The sequence below is a fragment of the Clarias gariepinus genome, chromosome 22, assembly GCF_024256425.1.
Source record: "Clarias gariepinus isolate MV-2021 ecotype Netherlands chromosome 22, CGAR_prim_01v2, whole genome shotgun sequence".
In the NCBI taxonomy this organism is placed as follows: Eukaryota; Metazoa; Chordata; class Actinopteri; order Siluriformes; family Clariidae; genus Clarias; species Clarias gariepinus.
Genome location: NC_071121.1, coordinates 21194584 through 21210659, shown reverse-complemented (window position 1 = coordinate 21210659; position 16076 = coordinate 21194584). Strand labels below are relative to the sequence as shown.

The 16076-nt window shown below is 39.9% G+C and overlaps 1 protein-coding gene across 1 annotated transcript in view; it reads right to left on the bottom strand.

Moving 5' to 3' along the window:
* Positions 1-16076, bottom strand: part of erbb3b (erb-b2 receptor tyrosine kinase 3b) — a 41092-nt gene that overhangs the window by 10920 nt on the left and 14096 nt on the right. The window contains exons 4-17 of the mRNA XM_053482629.1: positions 12977-13102; positions 12824-12886; positions 11110-11228; positions 10740-10881; positions 9993-10106; positions 9766-9889; positions 9320-9393; positions 8330-8420; positions 7036-7250; positions 6797-6929; positions 6599-6692; positions 3735-3892; positions 3336-3389; positions 3066-3207 (exon numbers count right to left, since the gene is read on the bottom strand). Coding sequence (XP_053338604.1) covers positions 3066-3207; positions 3336-3389; positions 3735-3892; positions 6599-6692; positions 6797-6929; positions 7036-7250; positions 8330-8420; positions 9320-9393; positions 9766-9889; positions 9993-10106; positions 10740-10881; positions 11110-11228; positions 12824-12886; positions 12977-13102 — 1649 coding nt within the window. The remainder of the gene's footprint in view (positions 1-3065; positions 3208-3335; positions 3390-3734; positions 3893-6598; positions 6693-6796; positions 6930-7035; positions 7251-8329; positions 8421-9319; positions 9394-9765; positions 9890-9992; positions 10107-10739; positions 10882-11109; positions 11229-12823; positions 12887-12976; positions 13103-16076) is intronic.

The following is a 16076-nucleotide window of genomic DNA, read 5'->3' as shown; positions in this document are numbered from 1 at the left end:
TTAGGGAAGTGCAGCGCCGTTTGGGACTGATTTCCTGAACATAACGTAGCGGCCTCTTTGGGCGGCATTGAGAGAGGAGAAACAGTGTCTCCCTGCTGCCAGAGCTCCTCTCTCTTTAAAATCTGAGCTAGGAGGAGTGAGGATTCCTCCTCCTAGTCGCTGAATCCTTTCGGACGCCCGGTGGGGGGCCCATACCCCAGGCCGACTGCCGTGGGTTTTGCCTGGGAGGCTGTTGCTTCACCGGTCGAGAGCTCGAGCTAGCTGCCGGCGGTGGTCTCTTATGAGGTGGTCGCGGAGTGGTCATACTTCGAGCCTGTTTGGGCTTCACCTCTCGTCGCGGAATGATGTCTCGCAACGCTTCGGCCTGTTTCCTTCTGAAGTCAAACTTTGCCTGAATGGCATCGAGTGACTGGCCGAACAAACCCTCAGCAGACAGCGGTTCGTCCAAGTAGACAGCCCTGTCTCTATCTGGAATGTCAGAGAGCGTGAGCCATGAATGCCTCTGTGCTACCACTGCGCTCGCCATCCCTCTCCCGAGGGAAAGAGCCGCACAACGAGACATGCGCAAAATGTAGTCTGTCGCTGTCCTGACCTCGTTAAGCAGCGCGCAGAACGGGCTCTCCTGAGGCACCAGTGAGCCGAGCTCTGCCAAACACATTGCTTGATATGTTTGAAGCAGCGTAGCGGAGTTGAGCGCACAAGCAGTGCCCGCTTGAGCGCGGTAAATCTTCTCCAGCTGGGCAGAGGAGAATCTACAATGTTTAGACGGTTTTTGAGCCGGCTGCGGGGAGGGCCACTCCACCTCCAGCTTCTCGGCCGCTCGGCGGCAGAGAGCAAAAAATGAAGTGTCGTCCCGAGCGGCTAACGCAGTAGCAGCGGAGCTCTGAGCAGGCGGCAAAATTTCATGCTCGTCCTCCGACAAGCCCTGTAACTCTAGGCCGATGTCGAGCACGTCATCGCCCTCGAAAGCATGCTGCTCGATGCCTGGCTGCTGGCCAGCGCTGTAGGAGAGCCCACGGTCCTCCGACCCCTCGAGATACTCCATCTGGTCCGCCCAGCTAAGTGCGGGGACCTCTGACGGAAATTCCTCGTCAGCAGACACAGGCGAAGCTGGGACTGCTGATTCGGAAAGGAGGGGGTCCTGCTGAGCGACTGTATTTCTCCCCAGGGTCCTTTCCACGAACGTGACCCGTCTTTCCAGCGTTGAACGCCGGAGCTGGCGACAAAGCGCACATGACTCTGGCTCAGCTAGAGCTCTCCTAGCATGGAGAATCCCCAGACAGACGGGGCACGCTTCGTGCTGGTCCTTCTCGTGCAAGAAGAAGCCGCACTCTTGAGGACAGGGGCGAACAGCGGACCTCTTCTTAGCTACAGTAGCATCCATGCTCATACTAGCTAGCGCTGTTAGCACAGCTAAACAGAAGCCAACTAACTGAGATGTCGCTAATGTTCTGACTGACAGAGAACTTAAAAGTCAGCGCCCCGCGGGTAGACGACTCACCAAAATAAGGCTGTTGTCGCTAACGCCAACAAGAGCAGTTAAGCTGATTTTAAGCCCAGTCGTGTAACGTAAAACGTAGAGTTTACTAGCAGCACCTAGAAAACTCTACGGAAAAGGTGTTCACAGCGAGGTGAAGAGCGTAAGAACTGAGGGTCAACCGTGGCGACGATGGTTTATAGGTGTAGGCGGGGCTACACCTACGTCACCACAGGTTTGCCTGCCTTTACGGCGTGAATAAAGGTGGCTTCAGCCAGGACACGAGAGGGCGTGATATCCCATACTATATGTGTTGTACCGAGTGAATCGACTGAAAGGGAACCGCTTTTTCACAATTTGAGTGCTAGAGTATTGCTGTACCATCAGGGAAGAAAAGCTCCATTAAAGGATAACCAGGAGATTGTGGTTCAGATCATCAGCTGACTTAATTTTAATGGCACATAACGTTAAAGCGAAATGAAGCAATTTCAGATCATAACACTGCTCCAGAGGCTTGTACAGTGGGTAACAAACATGATGGGTGCATCGCTTCATGCGCTTTCCTTCCTACACTGATGCACCTGTCACTCTGAAGTAGGGTTAAACTGGACTCATCAGATCACATGACTTTTTCCATTGCTTCAATTTCAACTTATTATGCTCCCACCCAAACTGAACCCTTTTTTTTTTTCAGATTTTCCTTACTAACAAGTGGTTTCCTTATGGCCACACAGTTGTTTCGTCTCAATCCTGTGAGCTACACTGCATGTGTAGAAATGCTCCTACCTTAATTTATTAAATATAGCTGTGATTTCTACTGTTAATTAATTTTATAATGCAACTTCCCCAAGCTTTGAAGTAATCTCTGCTCATGGTCATTTATAAAAAAAAATTCTGACCACAAGTCTTAACTTTCAGTTACGGCACAGGGTTAGCACTGTCGGCTTCCACCTCCAGGGTCTGGTTTCGATTCCTAGCCAGGTTCGATTCCTGCCTCTGTGTGCATGGAGTTTTCTTGTTCTCTCCATGCTTGGTGGGTTTTCATAGTGTACTCCGGTTCCCCCCACAACCCAAAGACAGATTGGGCTAATTGGCGCTCCCATTTTGTATAAATGTGTGCCCTGCGGTGGACTGGCACCCTGTGTATCCTGCCTTGTGCCTTAAGTCTCTTGGGATAGACTCCAGACAACCAGCGACTTAGGGCACAAGGCGGGGTACACCCTGTTCAGGTATAAGAATTGTGAGTAATTGTCTTTGCTTGAAACAGGCCAATAATTTAATCCTCCTGAACCTTTTTTTCTGGTCAGGGAGTTTATATTGTTCTATGTACTTACAATTCTGCGTGTCAATATACTTGCACATTTCTCATACAATGTATGTAAGTTTGTGTAAAGTGCCCCATCCTGCTTGATACTACACTTAGTGCTACTAAAAGTGCAATCGATAAGCCTCATGGACTTGTATATGGAGAGGGCCATTTGATCCCTTTTTAATGTGGAAACATTATGAAAAATTTAAAAATGATTTGCATAATAAAAAGATAAATGTTGTTCGTCAGAGATCTATTCAAGTACTCGTGTGTCATCACCTCGCCACTCTCCAGGTATCTCCTTAGTATTCTCTTGCGGCGGATGGCCATGCTACGACGGTACAGCAGCGCCATCACTACGACTGCCAAACACAAGATGAGACCAGCCAACACTCCGCTCACTATAGCTGCAATATGAGGACTGAGAACAGACAGGCACATTATAAAGAATAAAGGATTTTAGACGCAAACTAAAAGTCAAAAGAATTAATATTTAACAATGTTATGCGTGCACATTTTGGTTTGGTACCAGTAGAGGGAGCTACTAACCTGTCCGCTGCTAGACGTGCGTTCATACAGTCTCGTAAAGACGGCCCAGTGCATCTTTAAAAAAATGGATAAGTCTTCTTCTTATTTCATATTCACATAAAACCATTTTCAAGAATATTTGCTTTAAAACATTTATGTAGCAAACGTAGCAAAAACCCTTAATTTAAATCTAAATAAATAAATGCTAACAAAGTTATATTTTCATCCACTCTCAAGTACAGTATACTGCAGGCAATGTATACCGTCTCCACAGAAAAGCATCTGATATGCAGTAACATGAAAAGGTTTAACATTAACGGTACAGGGACTCCTAATGTGGCATCATGATGTCTCATAAGTATTAGGATCAGTCACCTAATGAAAACCCGTGGCCTGGATATGGATATGCAGCGAGCTTACCCGCTTGTGCAGTTCTGGTGGCAGGGCTGGCAGTGTCCTGTATTATCGGCATACTTAAAGATGGTCTGTCCCCTTTCTCCGGTCACCCCGTAAGGGCAGGAGGACACGCAATGGGGACCATCCATTAGGTGAGCGCATACTTCGCACTTATCCGCTCCCTTACAATCAAAAACACACACAAAGGAGGGGTGTATGATTATTTCATGGACCATTTATGGCAGCTCAGTCTGTCAGCACCTGTACCAGTGTAAACAAGTAAAACTGAAATTTGTAATCCTGTTGGCGTGTTAGCGATGCGTTATTACACAACGAGCAGGTTGAAGCCAAAAGGTAGCAAATCCAGTTTGGCAGGTCTTTAGAGCCTGCTGAGGACATTACATTGAGTGTGGGTGGATTATTAAAATTATATTGTTAGAATTTCATTATTACATTTCCATTTGGTTTTACATTTTACCCTTTGGCAGCCTTTTTCCAAATCAACCTTAAATAGAGGTTGAATACAATGCAATACAATATAATATAATACAATATAATACTCTACACTACAATACCATACAAAGGAGTGCATGGTGATATGAGTACCACAAAGTCTAAGCATCCACCATCTTACCAGAACCATCACAGGAAGTCATAAACCCATCAAAGAAATCATAAATAACAGATTCTTTTAAAATACTGTTCTTTCTCAATAAAGAACATGTTGTGAACGCAACCATGAGCAACAAGCGAAACATGGAACAACACAAAACAACTGACACACACAAGCACCGAGAGAGAGTGTTCAGGGTGTTTCTGTATTGACATTAAAGTGCTCATCTAAACAGTGGAAAATACACAGGCTTTGGTGTGTATGGAATCTGAACTATGGTCACCACATCAAAGGGAAAAATAACGCAGGTCATATTTCATCATGTACAAAAGGGACAAAAAGTAAATACACTTCCATATGTATTTAACACTGAGCTGTTTGCTATCACCAATGTCCCCTTCTGACTCAGTTAGGAAAATCTATGATGTTGTTAATGGGACATAGTAATGAGTTTGGCAAATGATCATAAAGGGAAAATAGACCCGAGGTGAATAAACAATGCCGCAGGTCAAAATGCATTAAGAGAGAGAGAGAGAGAGAGGGAAAGAGAGAGAATGTAGTAAGTATAAATAGTTATTTAAGTTTATAAGTCATATACAGTAAGTATACTATAAGATATAAGTAGTTTTTATTCTCTTCAGATGTGTTATCCTCAGCATTTACCAGAACAAAGATAAAAATGAACTTTAAGCTAACTCTGGTACCATACATCAAATTGCAACATTTATTTTTAATATTGACGGCAAGTTTATGTTTGATATTGGCGGAAAAATGAATGTTTAATATTGATATAAATAATAAATCTTTAATAGTGTGTGTGTGTGTGTGTGTGTGTAAAATCACTCACTCATTCATACACAATTTTACAGTTCACAATTTTTTTATGTGGAGTATTTTTTTTACTGTTACTATTTAAAACTTAGACAAGTTTTATATGCATTGTATTGTTCTAGTACCTCACATCCTTTCTGTAGTAACTAAATTACACAGTGCCTTTGTAGCACAGACGCTCTGCATAAATCAATTTAAAACTGTGCAACTGTTAATTTGAAGCATTTTGGAAAGAAGTCTCTAGTGTTCTAGGCAAAGCTGTTACTTTAAGTTTTCTTGCAAAAGTAGTAGTGTCATTGTCGGGCATTGTTTAAAATTAACTTTACAATGGAGGACATTGTTTTGTGAACATTCCATCACATTAAACTGGCAAAATGCTGGTGTTTAAGTACGGAAAAAGATTAGAGCCACGATAAAAAGGTGTCTTTGAGTGCTGACTTTTTTTCTCAGAATTCTGACTTTTTTTCTTAGAATTCTGACTTTTTTTATTAGGTGAAGCTTTCTGAGAAAAAAAGTCAGAATTCTGAGGAAAAAAGTCAGCACTCAAAGACACTTTTTTTTTATCGTGGCCCTAATCTTCTTCCGTACTTAAACAACAGCATTTTGCCAATACTGAGAAAAACGTCATTCTTTTACAGTATGATGGCCCTAATTCTTTCCCGTACATAAGAACTATTGCTGTTATAGTAAAGTAATCAACTTTGGGTCTGTAATGGTCCCAAACAGAATTTCATTCTATTTTATTATTTACACAATAGACTATAAGTCTAAGTTTAGAATACAGTACAAATAATTCAGTTAACTGTCCTGGTAGCACCAAAGGGTGCGGAACTACACTATCCATCATCCCCAGGACATCACAAGACCAAGTCACATGCCTCACTGAACACTCATACCTGTGTCTTATCCCTTAAGGTCTGGTTTTCACTGGCTCAGGCAGGCTTTTGTTGTAGTTGTCATCTGTCATATGTACACAGTTTTACTCCTTCATGACTTTTGCCACGTACCGCATGTATTGTTAATGTTCGTGGTTGCTGTTTTGCTTTGTTTTTTTTGTTTGCACATTATATAATACATCATCTACACTTGCATCTGCCTGCATCTTCATTCCATAACAAGAACATCAATCATCAATACTTACACACAGTAGCTGGGGTTTTCCTGTCAATCTATATTTTAGAGAAAGTGGTTGTAAGTTGTATTTTTGTGTTTGTTTTGTACTCTATCAGTTTGTGCTTATGAAATACGTCTTCTTTCTTGTATAATTCAAACAGCGATGGTGTCCTCTGGGCAAAGATGTTTATATTATACCTTTGTTTAAACAGAAATCTGGGTTTGGCTGTGGCATTGTAGTGTATATATAATTATAACACATCCTTGGTGTGTCTTAAATCCTGTTTGCCTCCACATGAAACCTGAATGGACCCCTATCATTCCTGTGTACCTTTCCTTTGCAGGTCTCCCGCCCCTCCTGTGGTAGACACTCAGGATGACAGGCACGGCACTCTCCAGCCGGACCGATGAACTCCCGTGGCTCCCTGCAAACACATAAACATGAGATTTTTTTATACTATAGACACAAATGTGTTATTACAGAAAAGTTCCGATGATCAATGTAATCAATCTAAGCACACACACTGACCCAGACAAGATGTTACATTGGGCCACACAGGTCTGCTGGCGACTGTGATTCCTGCAGGAAAGACACTGCTCCGGTCCGGGGCCCCAACAGCCTGAGTCTGAACACAGCGGATCACACACGTGACCCTCCGCCTCTATAAACGCACAAAGCAAACATGCACACAGGCTGAGTACACCGCATGACTCGTGAACGCAACGTAGATGAGGAAGTCATTGTTTGCAAAAACGTCATCATTTTACCACACTGGCTTGCTGGCTTGTTGAACTTGATATCGTTTGGGAATCGTTGACCCTTGGTTTTTCTGCGGGTGAAAATCTGCTGCCACTTTATGGTGTGCTGGTAACATAGGTTAGTGTTATTGCTGATGTACACGCTGCCGTCGCTGATCTCCCGTAGAGAATGCAACCCCAGAGACGTCAGAGAATCCACCTTCATCACCAACAGGGAGAAGGGTCTGATAAAGAAAGATGAGCCAAGATGGAGAACACGAAACAAAAACATTGAGCAAAGGAAAAAAAAAAACTGCTCGTGACAAGTGGAGCAAAATCATGAGAAAGTGGGACTTAAGTGTAAGGCTCAAACATTCTAAAAATGTTTATATGCACTACTAGATTGAAATAATCTGAGGGGAAAAAAGTCAAAATTTTGAGAAAAGAATGAGTTTAAAGTCAGAACTCAAATATTTTTCATTGTGGCACTAATCCTCTTATGTACACCTTCCTGCCTTGTGTTTGGTGAGGATTTAAAGACATTTTAAGATATCAGAATGTCTGTTTTCAACATTTATAGAACATGATCTACAGTACACATTGTATGCTTGTCTCATTGCTATAATAGCATCTGCACTAAATGCCAGTCTATGTGCACATAAACATGGTTCTGATTACATTTAACTGGGATTTTTAACAGGTTATGGTTTCTACTGTGCATATAAACAGCTTGTTCAAAAGTACACATGCAAACGAATTTAAACAGAGCGATGAATTAATCATTGTACACCGTGCATCCACAGATGTACTTTCCTAAAAGCCTTTTGAAAGCTACACTTTTTTTTTCAACCTTACAAGTCTAAACTTCTCCCCGAAATGCAGCATTATGTTATCCGCTACATTTTATTTTAATGCCATCAAAGGCATTCGGCTCCATTTTCATATTGCTGTCATAATGTGACACCCAAAGAAGAAAATGACACCATTGTGTGTACCAGAGATATATCGAAGTGATAAAGAAAGAGGGAGGATTTCCTAGGAAGCCATGCAGTTTGGCGGGTTTAGAGCAGGCGTTACATACCTCTTTGAGCTGCGGTTACACAGTTAGGGGAAGTGGGTGAGGTGGGATGAGGTGGAGGGATGCACAGGAAAAAAACACATATAAAAATAAACACAGATAAGATGCATGCATTGTCTGTGACACACTGCTACAGTAGCATAAAACAGTTGTAATTTAATTTTATTAGCACACAGCAAGACACATAAAATGGCAGTTAGACTCAGACAACTGCTGATGTTACAAACAGACAACACACACACTTACAACTGAAGTGTTCTGCCACGTATAGTAGTGAGATTGGAGAACACTGACAAATCCGTCAGCTCTGCAGGCCAAGACTGAATATTTAAAATTCCTACAGTACACACAATCACAATAAAAAAATCAGTAAAGGCTATGGACCATTATGAATTTTACTTTAACTAATCATTAAATAAATAAAAGTACAGCATCACATCACAACATCACAGTCTTTAATAAGGTCCAACCAGGAAAGTTAAAAATACAAGAAAATCAACTGATTTTAGTTATTCATAGTAAATCAGTGCATTGACATTGCTATGTCAATCCTTTTGTCAGATACTATACAATATAATGTTTTAGTAAAGAACAATTACGAACCTTTCACAAAATGAGGGACATTCAAGTCAAACCGAGACTTTGGATTGTGCAGAAAAACAGAACGCGGTGATAAGTGTAGAAACTCTAAACTCCCTTTATTTCTCTATATAATCACCTGCTACAGTAATGCACTTATCTCAGTATTTCATTAGTGCTTGGATACCATCGAGGTGGAAAGTTTTCTCAGTATGCCAGAGCCATGATCAACCGCCTGCTTCATATCTAAAACACTGGCCTCACAGGAACACCCTTGATGGTCCAAACATGTGCAAATGTCCTGTAGTGAAGTAATACATGGCAACAACTCCCAGGTGAGTTCCTGTAATCATGAATGATTATGTGTACAGTTCCCACGGACATATGCGTCTCTTCCCAAAGTTGGCAACAAGTTATCTGTCAATTTTCAAGGTTCAGACCTTCCACTCGCCCACAAGGTTCAGAGTAAAGACTGCAGTGGGCTCCGAACCACTGAGCCACAATGATGGGATCGCCATTTCGGGAGGTACGGACTTCTTTTAAAAAAATGTCTTTCGGGTTTTGCGCTTTCATTCATGAGAAAATTTATCATAAGTCCTGGTTTGATTTAAATGCCCCTCGTACTACAGTATATAACTAGTGACATAAAATTATTACCTGTGATTTCCCTTACAGTGCTGAAGACTTTGAGTTTCTGAGGGTCCAGAGGAGGTATGTTATTAAAGACATCCCTAAAAAAAGATATACAACTATTAATTGTAATAAGTATTATGAATAATTTACAGTTCTCATCAAGGATTTTCTAACAGGTTTTAACTCATCAGGAAAAAGCACAAAAAAAAGTAGTAATATACCGTTTAATATTACTCGCTCCAATTTAAAATAGACTACCATTTACAGATATGTTAAATAGAAAGGCCCCATTCTTTATCTGCCCACTCACTTCCTCTCATAAATCAACTGCGTACTAGAGCTTAACTGCTTTAATATTTAACCACTTGGCAATAAAGCTCAAATTTCATCTTATTCAAGTTTCTTAAAAGAATGCTGTAGTGCCACTGTATCGACGAATTTCCTCTAAAAGGGTAGTCGGAGAGGCTTACCCATGAATCCCCATGACAAGAAAATGAAGGCTGCCCTGGATCTTAGTGCAGTTGATGAAACTGTCAATGTTACTGGAGTCCACTGTCTGTCTGTCGCTCTTACTGGAATCTGTACCCTCACACACTGGAGGGCGGGGCGGATGAAGACAGGAAGTTTAATTATTATTATTATTATTATTGTGTGCTGTCAATTATATGTATTTAACTGTGTGTAAAGTGTGTTTCACCTTTTGGGCAGAGTCCATTGCATGGCTCACAATGCTTCGTACCATTCTTCTCGACTTCCATTTTATCAGGAGGGCAGGCACTTACACATGCACTGTCATCCACCACAAAGTGATCTGTACGTGTTTATGAGAAAGACCGAGTCAGAGAGTGAGAGATGTAGAGGCCCCAATCTCTAATATCAAATTACAAATGGTGATCAAAATAATCAAAATGACCTATATATATAAAAAAAAAAAATACATTTACAATTTCTACAAAAAAATAAATAAATCTACAAATCTGCTTTATAAAGTCTGTTACTAATATAAAGATCTTTATCGAAGGCCTGGAAAGCTATCTGTGATATCCTTATTCTACTTAAGCTTTATTTTGTGGCTTCCATTTTCTTTTATTATTTTTTTATTCTCACCAGCACCTTATTAAAGTGTCGCTCATGCTGCGTCATTAGTTATTGTCATATTCATTCATTGTTAAAATACTTAATTTACAAATTTTCAAACAGCAGTGTAAAAATTGTGCACATACTGTTTATCAGCATCCCTTTTGTAACATGAGACAAATGAATCCCCCCACTGTCTGTTAGAACTAACCTAACATAAGCCACTGTAAAGGTTCTGAGTAATGTCCTCTTTCAATGAGAGACTCATCTTACAGCAAAAGCAGTCACGTGGATTTCAAAATCTCAAAACAACAACAACAACAACAACAAAAAATGCTAGTTTGGGGACTTTAGTCTTAGAACTCACTGGGGCATTTCTGCAAACACCTTGAACCGTACTGGTACATGGCGTCTGGATTGGGTTCCATCCGGAAGGCGTGCTTGTTGTAGATGAGTGACCGTGGGCATTGAAGCACACATGCATCTAAATGTTTCACATGCTGGCATGCCTGCAGCAAAAAACATGTTAACAGATTGACTATAGTTGAACCGTGCCATTTTTATGTCATTTCACTCCGATGCTCATGGTCAGAGTGTGATTTCTGTGGTCTTGCGAATAGGGTTGATTCTTGGGTGTACAACAGGTTAACACAGTGTGTGGAATATACTGTACGTTTTACACTTTAACCCTTTTGAGAAAAACTTTTGAAGAAAGAATCCGAAATGGTGGCACTTACGAAGCACTCGGTGTTCTTAGTTCCACTACAGCCTCCTGCACATTCAGTGTAGCAACATTGCTGGGGACTTGGACCGAAACAGCGTCCGTGACACTGTGGCGCACACACCGTCTTAGTCACTGACACACACAGAGCAGGAAAACTTAGAGGTTAATGTGTCTCAATGATTCAAATACTTTACAAATTCATCATTACATACATGTGATTATATTTAATATATTAACTTGATACTTGTGCTGTAAAGACTAATGTTCAGTTTGTATTAATTACAGGTGAAGCATGAAGTGCATAATGTCATTTTGCCAACATATCCGTACTTCTTAGTCTTGACCTAGACAGCTAATTATTGTACGTCATTCACTGTGTTTGCACATAAAGCAAATATATCGTAAAAGTGCATACTTGACTAAATGCTAGAGTGCATAGTGTTTCCTGCTTAAATGTTGAAACAAGATCATTTATGCATAAGTATCCACTCTTAAAATGCTTTTATAATGTTACCTTGCTGTCAAAGCGCCATACATCTCAAAATAAGTTAATGTACTATTAATACCAGCTCGACAGTGAAAGACCTGGGCGTTAGACAGTAACTTTCCCATTAAAATTTATATTTCCATTATTACAAAAACAGCCCTTTCCACCTTAGAAATATTACCAAGCTTAGGAACATTCTATTCATATCTGATGCAGAAAAGCTGGTTCATGCATTCATGACCTCCAGACTTGACTATTGTAATGCATTATTAGGTACTAGGTAGTCCTGCATCCTTAATAAACAAGCTACAGAAAATGCAACCGCCAGGGTTCTCACTAGACCAAGAAAATATTCTCATATAAGCCCAATATTATTATTCCTGCACTGGCTACCTGTTCATTTTAGAATTACAAACTAGCATTACTTACATACAGTACAAAGCATTAAATGGTTTAGCTCCCACATATCTAGCCAGTCTTTTAACACATTACAATCCACCACGCTCCTTAAGATCGCACAACTCCGGACTTCTTCCCAGAATATCCAAATCTACAAAAGGGGTAGAGCGTTCTCATATTTAGCTCCTAAGCTTTAAAATAGCCTTTCAGACATTGTTCGGGGCTCAGACACAGTCTATCAGTTTAAAAGAAGACTTAAGACACTACTCTTAAATCTGCCATACATGTAATTCATCACATAACCTCGTACTCCAGTATATCTAAATGCATCTAGTGCTAATATCCTAAACGGCATCTATGCTAATTCTTTTCTTTTCCACCTGTTCTTCCTTTCTCTACCCATCCTGAGGCATCTGGAGATTGTGGCAGCTTCAGTAGACAGAGGTCAACCCTGCGAAGATCTTGAGGCATCAGAGAAGGACCAGCCCCAGCTGGATTCTGCTATACTGAACTTCCAGCAGCCTAACACATGATGTCGTTATATAATTTCTGTTATACGTTTTCATCCAAATGAGGATGGGTTCCCTGTTGAGTCTGGTTCCTCTCAAGGTTTCTTCCTCTTGCCATCTCGGGGAGTTTTTCCTTGCCATCGTCTCCCTCGGCTTGCTCATCAGGGACTATCTCACAATCTCATTATTAACTAAACACATCCTCCCCTCACCTATACGCACTTTTTCTTTTCATTTTGTGAATCTGCTTTGAGACATTGACGATTGTTAAAAGCACTATATAAATAAAATTGAATTGAATTGAAATTAAATTAAATTGGTAATCTACTCACAGATCTGACATTGATCCTTATTCGGACCCCAGCAGTAATCGCCACAATCAGGATGACATTTCGCTGTGAACAAACAGCACACAGCCTTAATATGAGCATTCAAACTGACAGAAGAATAACAACCTCGATGATGTCACTTTCAGACACACCCACCTTTTGGACCATTGTCCCTGATGTCGATAAGAGCACTGCTGTTTCTTACTATGTCCTGCCAGTTGATCCAGGGAGCATAGCTCAGGTACTTATTATTAACAATCTGGACTCCTCCAGCCATGATCTCTGTGGTGTGTACACACACACACACACGCACACACAAGCACAGAGCAGTTGATTTGGTCATCAGTAGTCTTAAAATAATACAGCAAAAAAAAAAAAAAAGAATTCAGACCATGACCTACTTGTACTAGTACATGGGGTTTGTAAACACACTGCATAATACTTTGGATTTATCATTTTAACCTTAACATGTAGATTTAATCAGAAATGTATCAGTATATCAGTACTGTGCAAAAGTCTTAGGCACCATGTTATATGCTGTACCAATTTTGTTATACATGTTTATCATGTCTGCATAATTATGTACAAAATCATTTAACATTTCCATATATAACTTAAATATTAATAAACAAATAACATTATTAGAATATATGCCTGGCTATAGTACGAGACAGACCAGTTTTCAGATGGAAACAAAAACCTAATGTACGCTCCTGGGATTTGCATAAAAATATAAAGGAGCGAGTGTGACAAAGTTACCAGAAGAACTCATATTCTCCAGCAAGCTCAGTAAAACCTAACAGCTGTTTGACTTATAAAACTGCACAAATCTGTCTACAACTCCTCATTTGATGAGTTTTCACTCCAATTATTGACTGTTTATTTTTTTACTCTTTATTGCTCGTTATAGAAGTTTCTTTTATGCAGAAATGCTTTCGAAAGCATCTTTTGCTTATGCCATATTTTTGTATGTGCCCAAGACTCTTGCACAGTACCATAAGTAAAATAGTTGTAAATAGTTGGAGAATATGGGTTCTTCCTGTAACTTTGTCACAGTCACTCCTTTCTATTTTTATGCAAATCCCAGGAGCGTACATTAGGTTTTTTGTTTGCATCTGAAAACTGGCATGCATATATTTTCCTGTAATGTTATTTATTTATTAATTTCTAAGTTATGTATGGAAATACTGAATGATTTTGTACATAATTATGCAGGCTGATAAACATATAATATTGTGCCTAAGACTTTTGCACAGTACTGTAATTTTTCGACATTTCACCTCCTTGCTCGATTTTAACGCCCGAGTGAACAAGGCCTTAATTAGAAGCAAACTTTTATCCTCTTAGGGCTGCTTTAAAGGGACCAAACAGGTAAAAGTCCAATGGAGCGAGATCAGAACTATATGAAGAATGCTCCTCACACCTCACACTGTCGACAGTATGGACAGAAGTGTGTATGTTCGGGTGTCTGGCTCATTCTTGATGGCCAACACTTGTGCAACCTTTCTTGAACTTCTCTATCCATAATACACACTTCTTCCTGACAAAACACATTCTCCATACTGAGCACAACGTCTTTGATAAATAACAGCACCAGGTACAACCTTAGACCAAAAAAGACCCCCAAAAAACAACCAATATTCCATTTTTGCTCGCATTGCAGCTACAAATGAACTGATGTAACACGTTCACACCAGCACACCAGTGACTGGGGAGACAGGAACCTTTAATGAAGAGCGTTCATAAGACCTCATATAAACCCTCCTAAAATATGCTCTAGAGAAAATATGTGTATACTGTATTTCTGAAAATTTGCAAACACTGAATGTTGAACACATTGAACATTACATTCTAATTCCATGGCTATTAACACTGAGCTGCTGCTACTGTATAACAGCCTCCACTCTTCTGAGAAGGCCTTTCAACTAGATTTTGAAATAAAATTGGGGGGATTTGTGTTCATTCAGCCACAACAGTAAAAAAATAAAAAAAATAATAATAAAAATTCAGGTTTAAGGCCTGGTGCAAATTCGGTGTTCCAGTTGGGGTAAAAAATCAGGTATCTGTGCATCTTATTTGTGTTTCTTTACTTTAGTTTCAGTGATAGGAAACTCTCATTTTAAATTGTAGGTAGTAATGCATTCCTAATGTGGTGGCAAAAGATTTGGGAAGACCATCTTATTATGCAAGTTTTCTGCTGAAATTGTAGTAAGTATCCTGCTCTGTTTAAAAAGAAAAAAAAAAAGGAAAAAAAGAAAAGAAAGAACAAAGCTGCCCGTTTGAATTTTTCCAGAGACTAGCTGGACAGGCCTAAAGTGTACTGGAAGTCTCTGGACAGATAAGTCCAAAACTGAACTCTTTGTGTGACTTAGGAGGCCCTTGTTTGGCAAAGTGATAACAGTTTATCTCCAACAAACCTTATCACTCCTGTAAAGCATGTCATGGGTCTGGGTTTCTTAGTCTGGCATTTTTTTTAAGGAAATCACAAATTGTGGGGGAAAAAATAACAGGGAATCAGTTTGAAGGCTTAAATTGGGCACAAAATGCTTTTATGACAACAACAACTAAAAATTTAAGTGATTTGGGTAAAGAATGGCTTAGAAGTACCATCTCATGGAATAATCAATCCAAAACCCTGACCTAAATTCTCATGAGATGATGAAGAAGGTGAGCTGGCGAAGAAGATAAAAAAAAAGTCCCTAAAATGCCAGACTGGTTATAAGAGGTCAACGAGGGAAATTACTGCTGCTAAAAGAGGTGCCACATGTTAGTGGCTGAACAGGGCTTATTTACCTTTGCACAGTAATATACTGTATGATGATTATTTTTAAATGTTGTTTTTATTAACAAGACTTTTTTATTCAGAATATTTTTTTTGTTGATGTTTTAGGGCTTCAAAAATATTCCATAACAAATTATTATTGTTATTATTATTGCTGTTTTTTTCCCCTTTTGTAAAGTTTTTGCAGCTTTTTTAGAAACTTTGAAAATTTATGAACCATGAATGAATGGAAACCCGTTTCCTTTACTAACAGTTAAAGAAACCCCAAAGGGTATTTATGTGTTGCAGTAACACACTTCACAGTGAGAGAAAGTGAAACAATGAATTAGATTTTTTTTTATATATAGAGTTCCTGGAGTCCAAAAAATCCCAGATTGGCATCTCCTTACCATGAAGCTGACGAGTCCGAACACGGCAAAAAGCCTCAAGAGCTTAAAACACAGACATAAATAAAAATGTACACACAGATCAAGA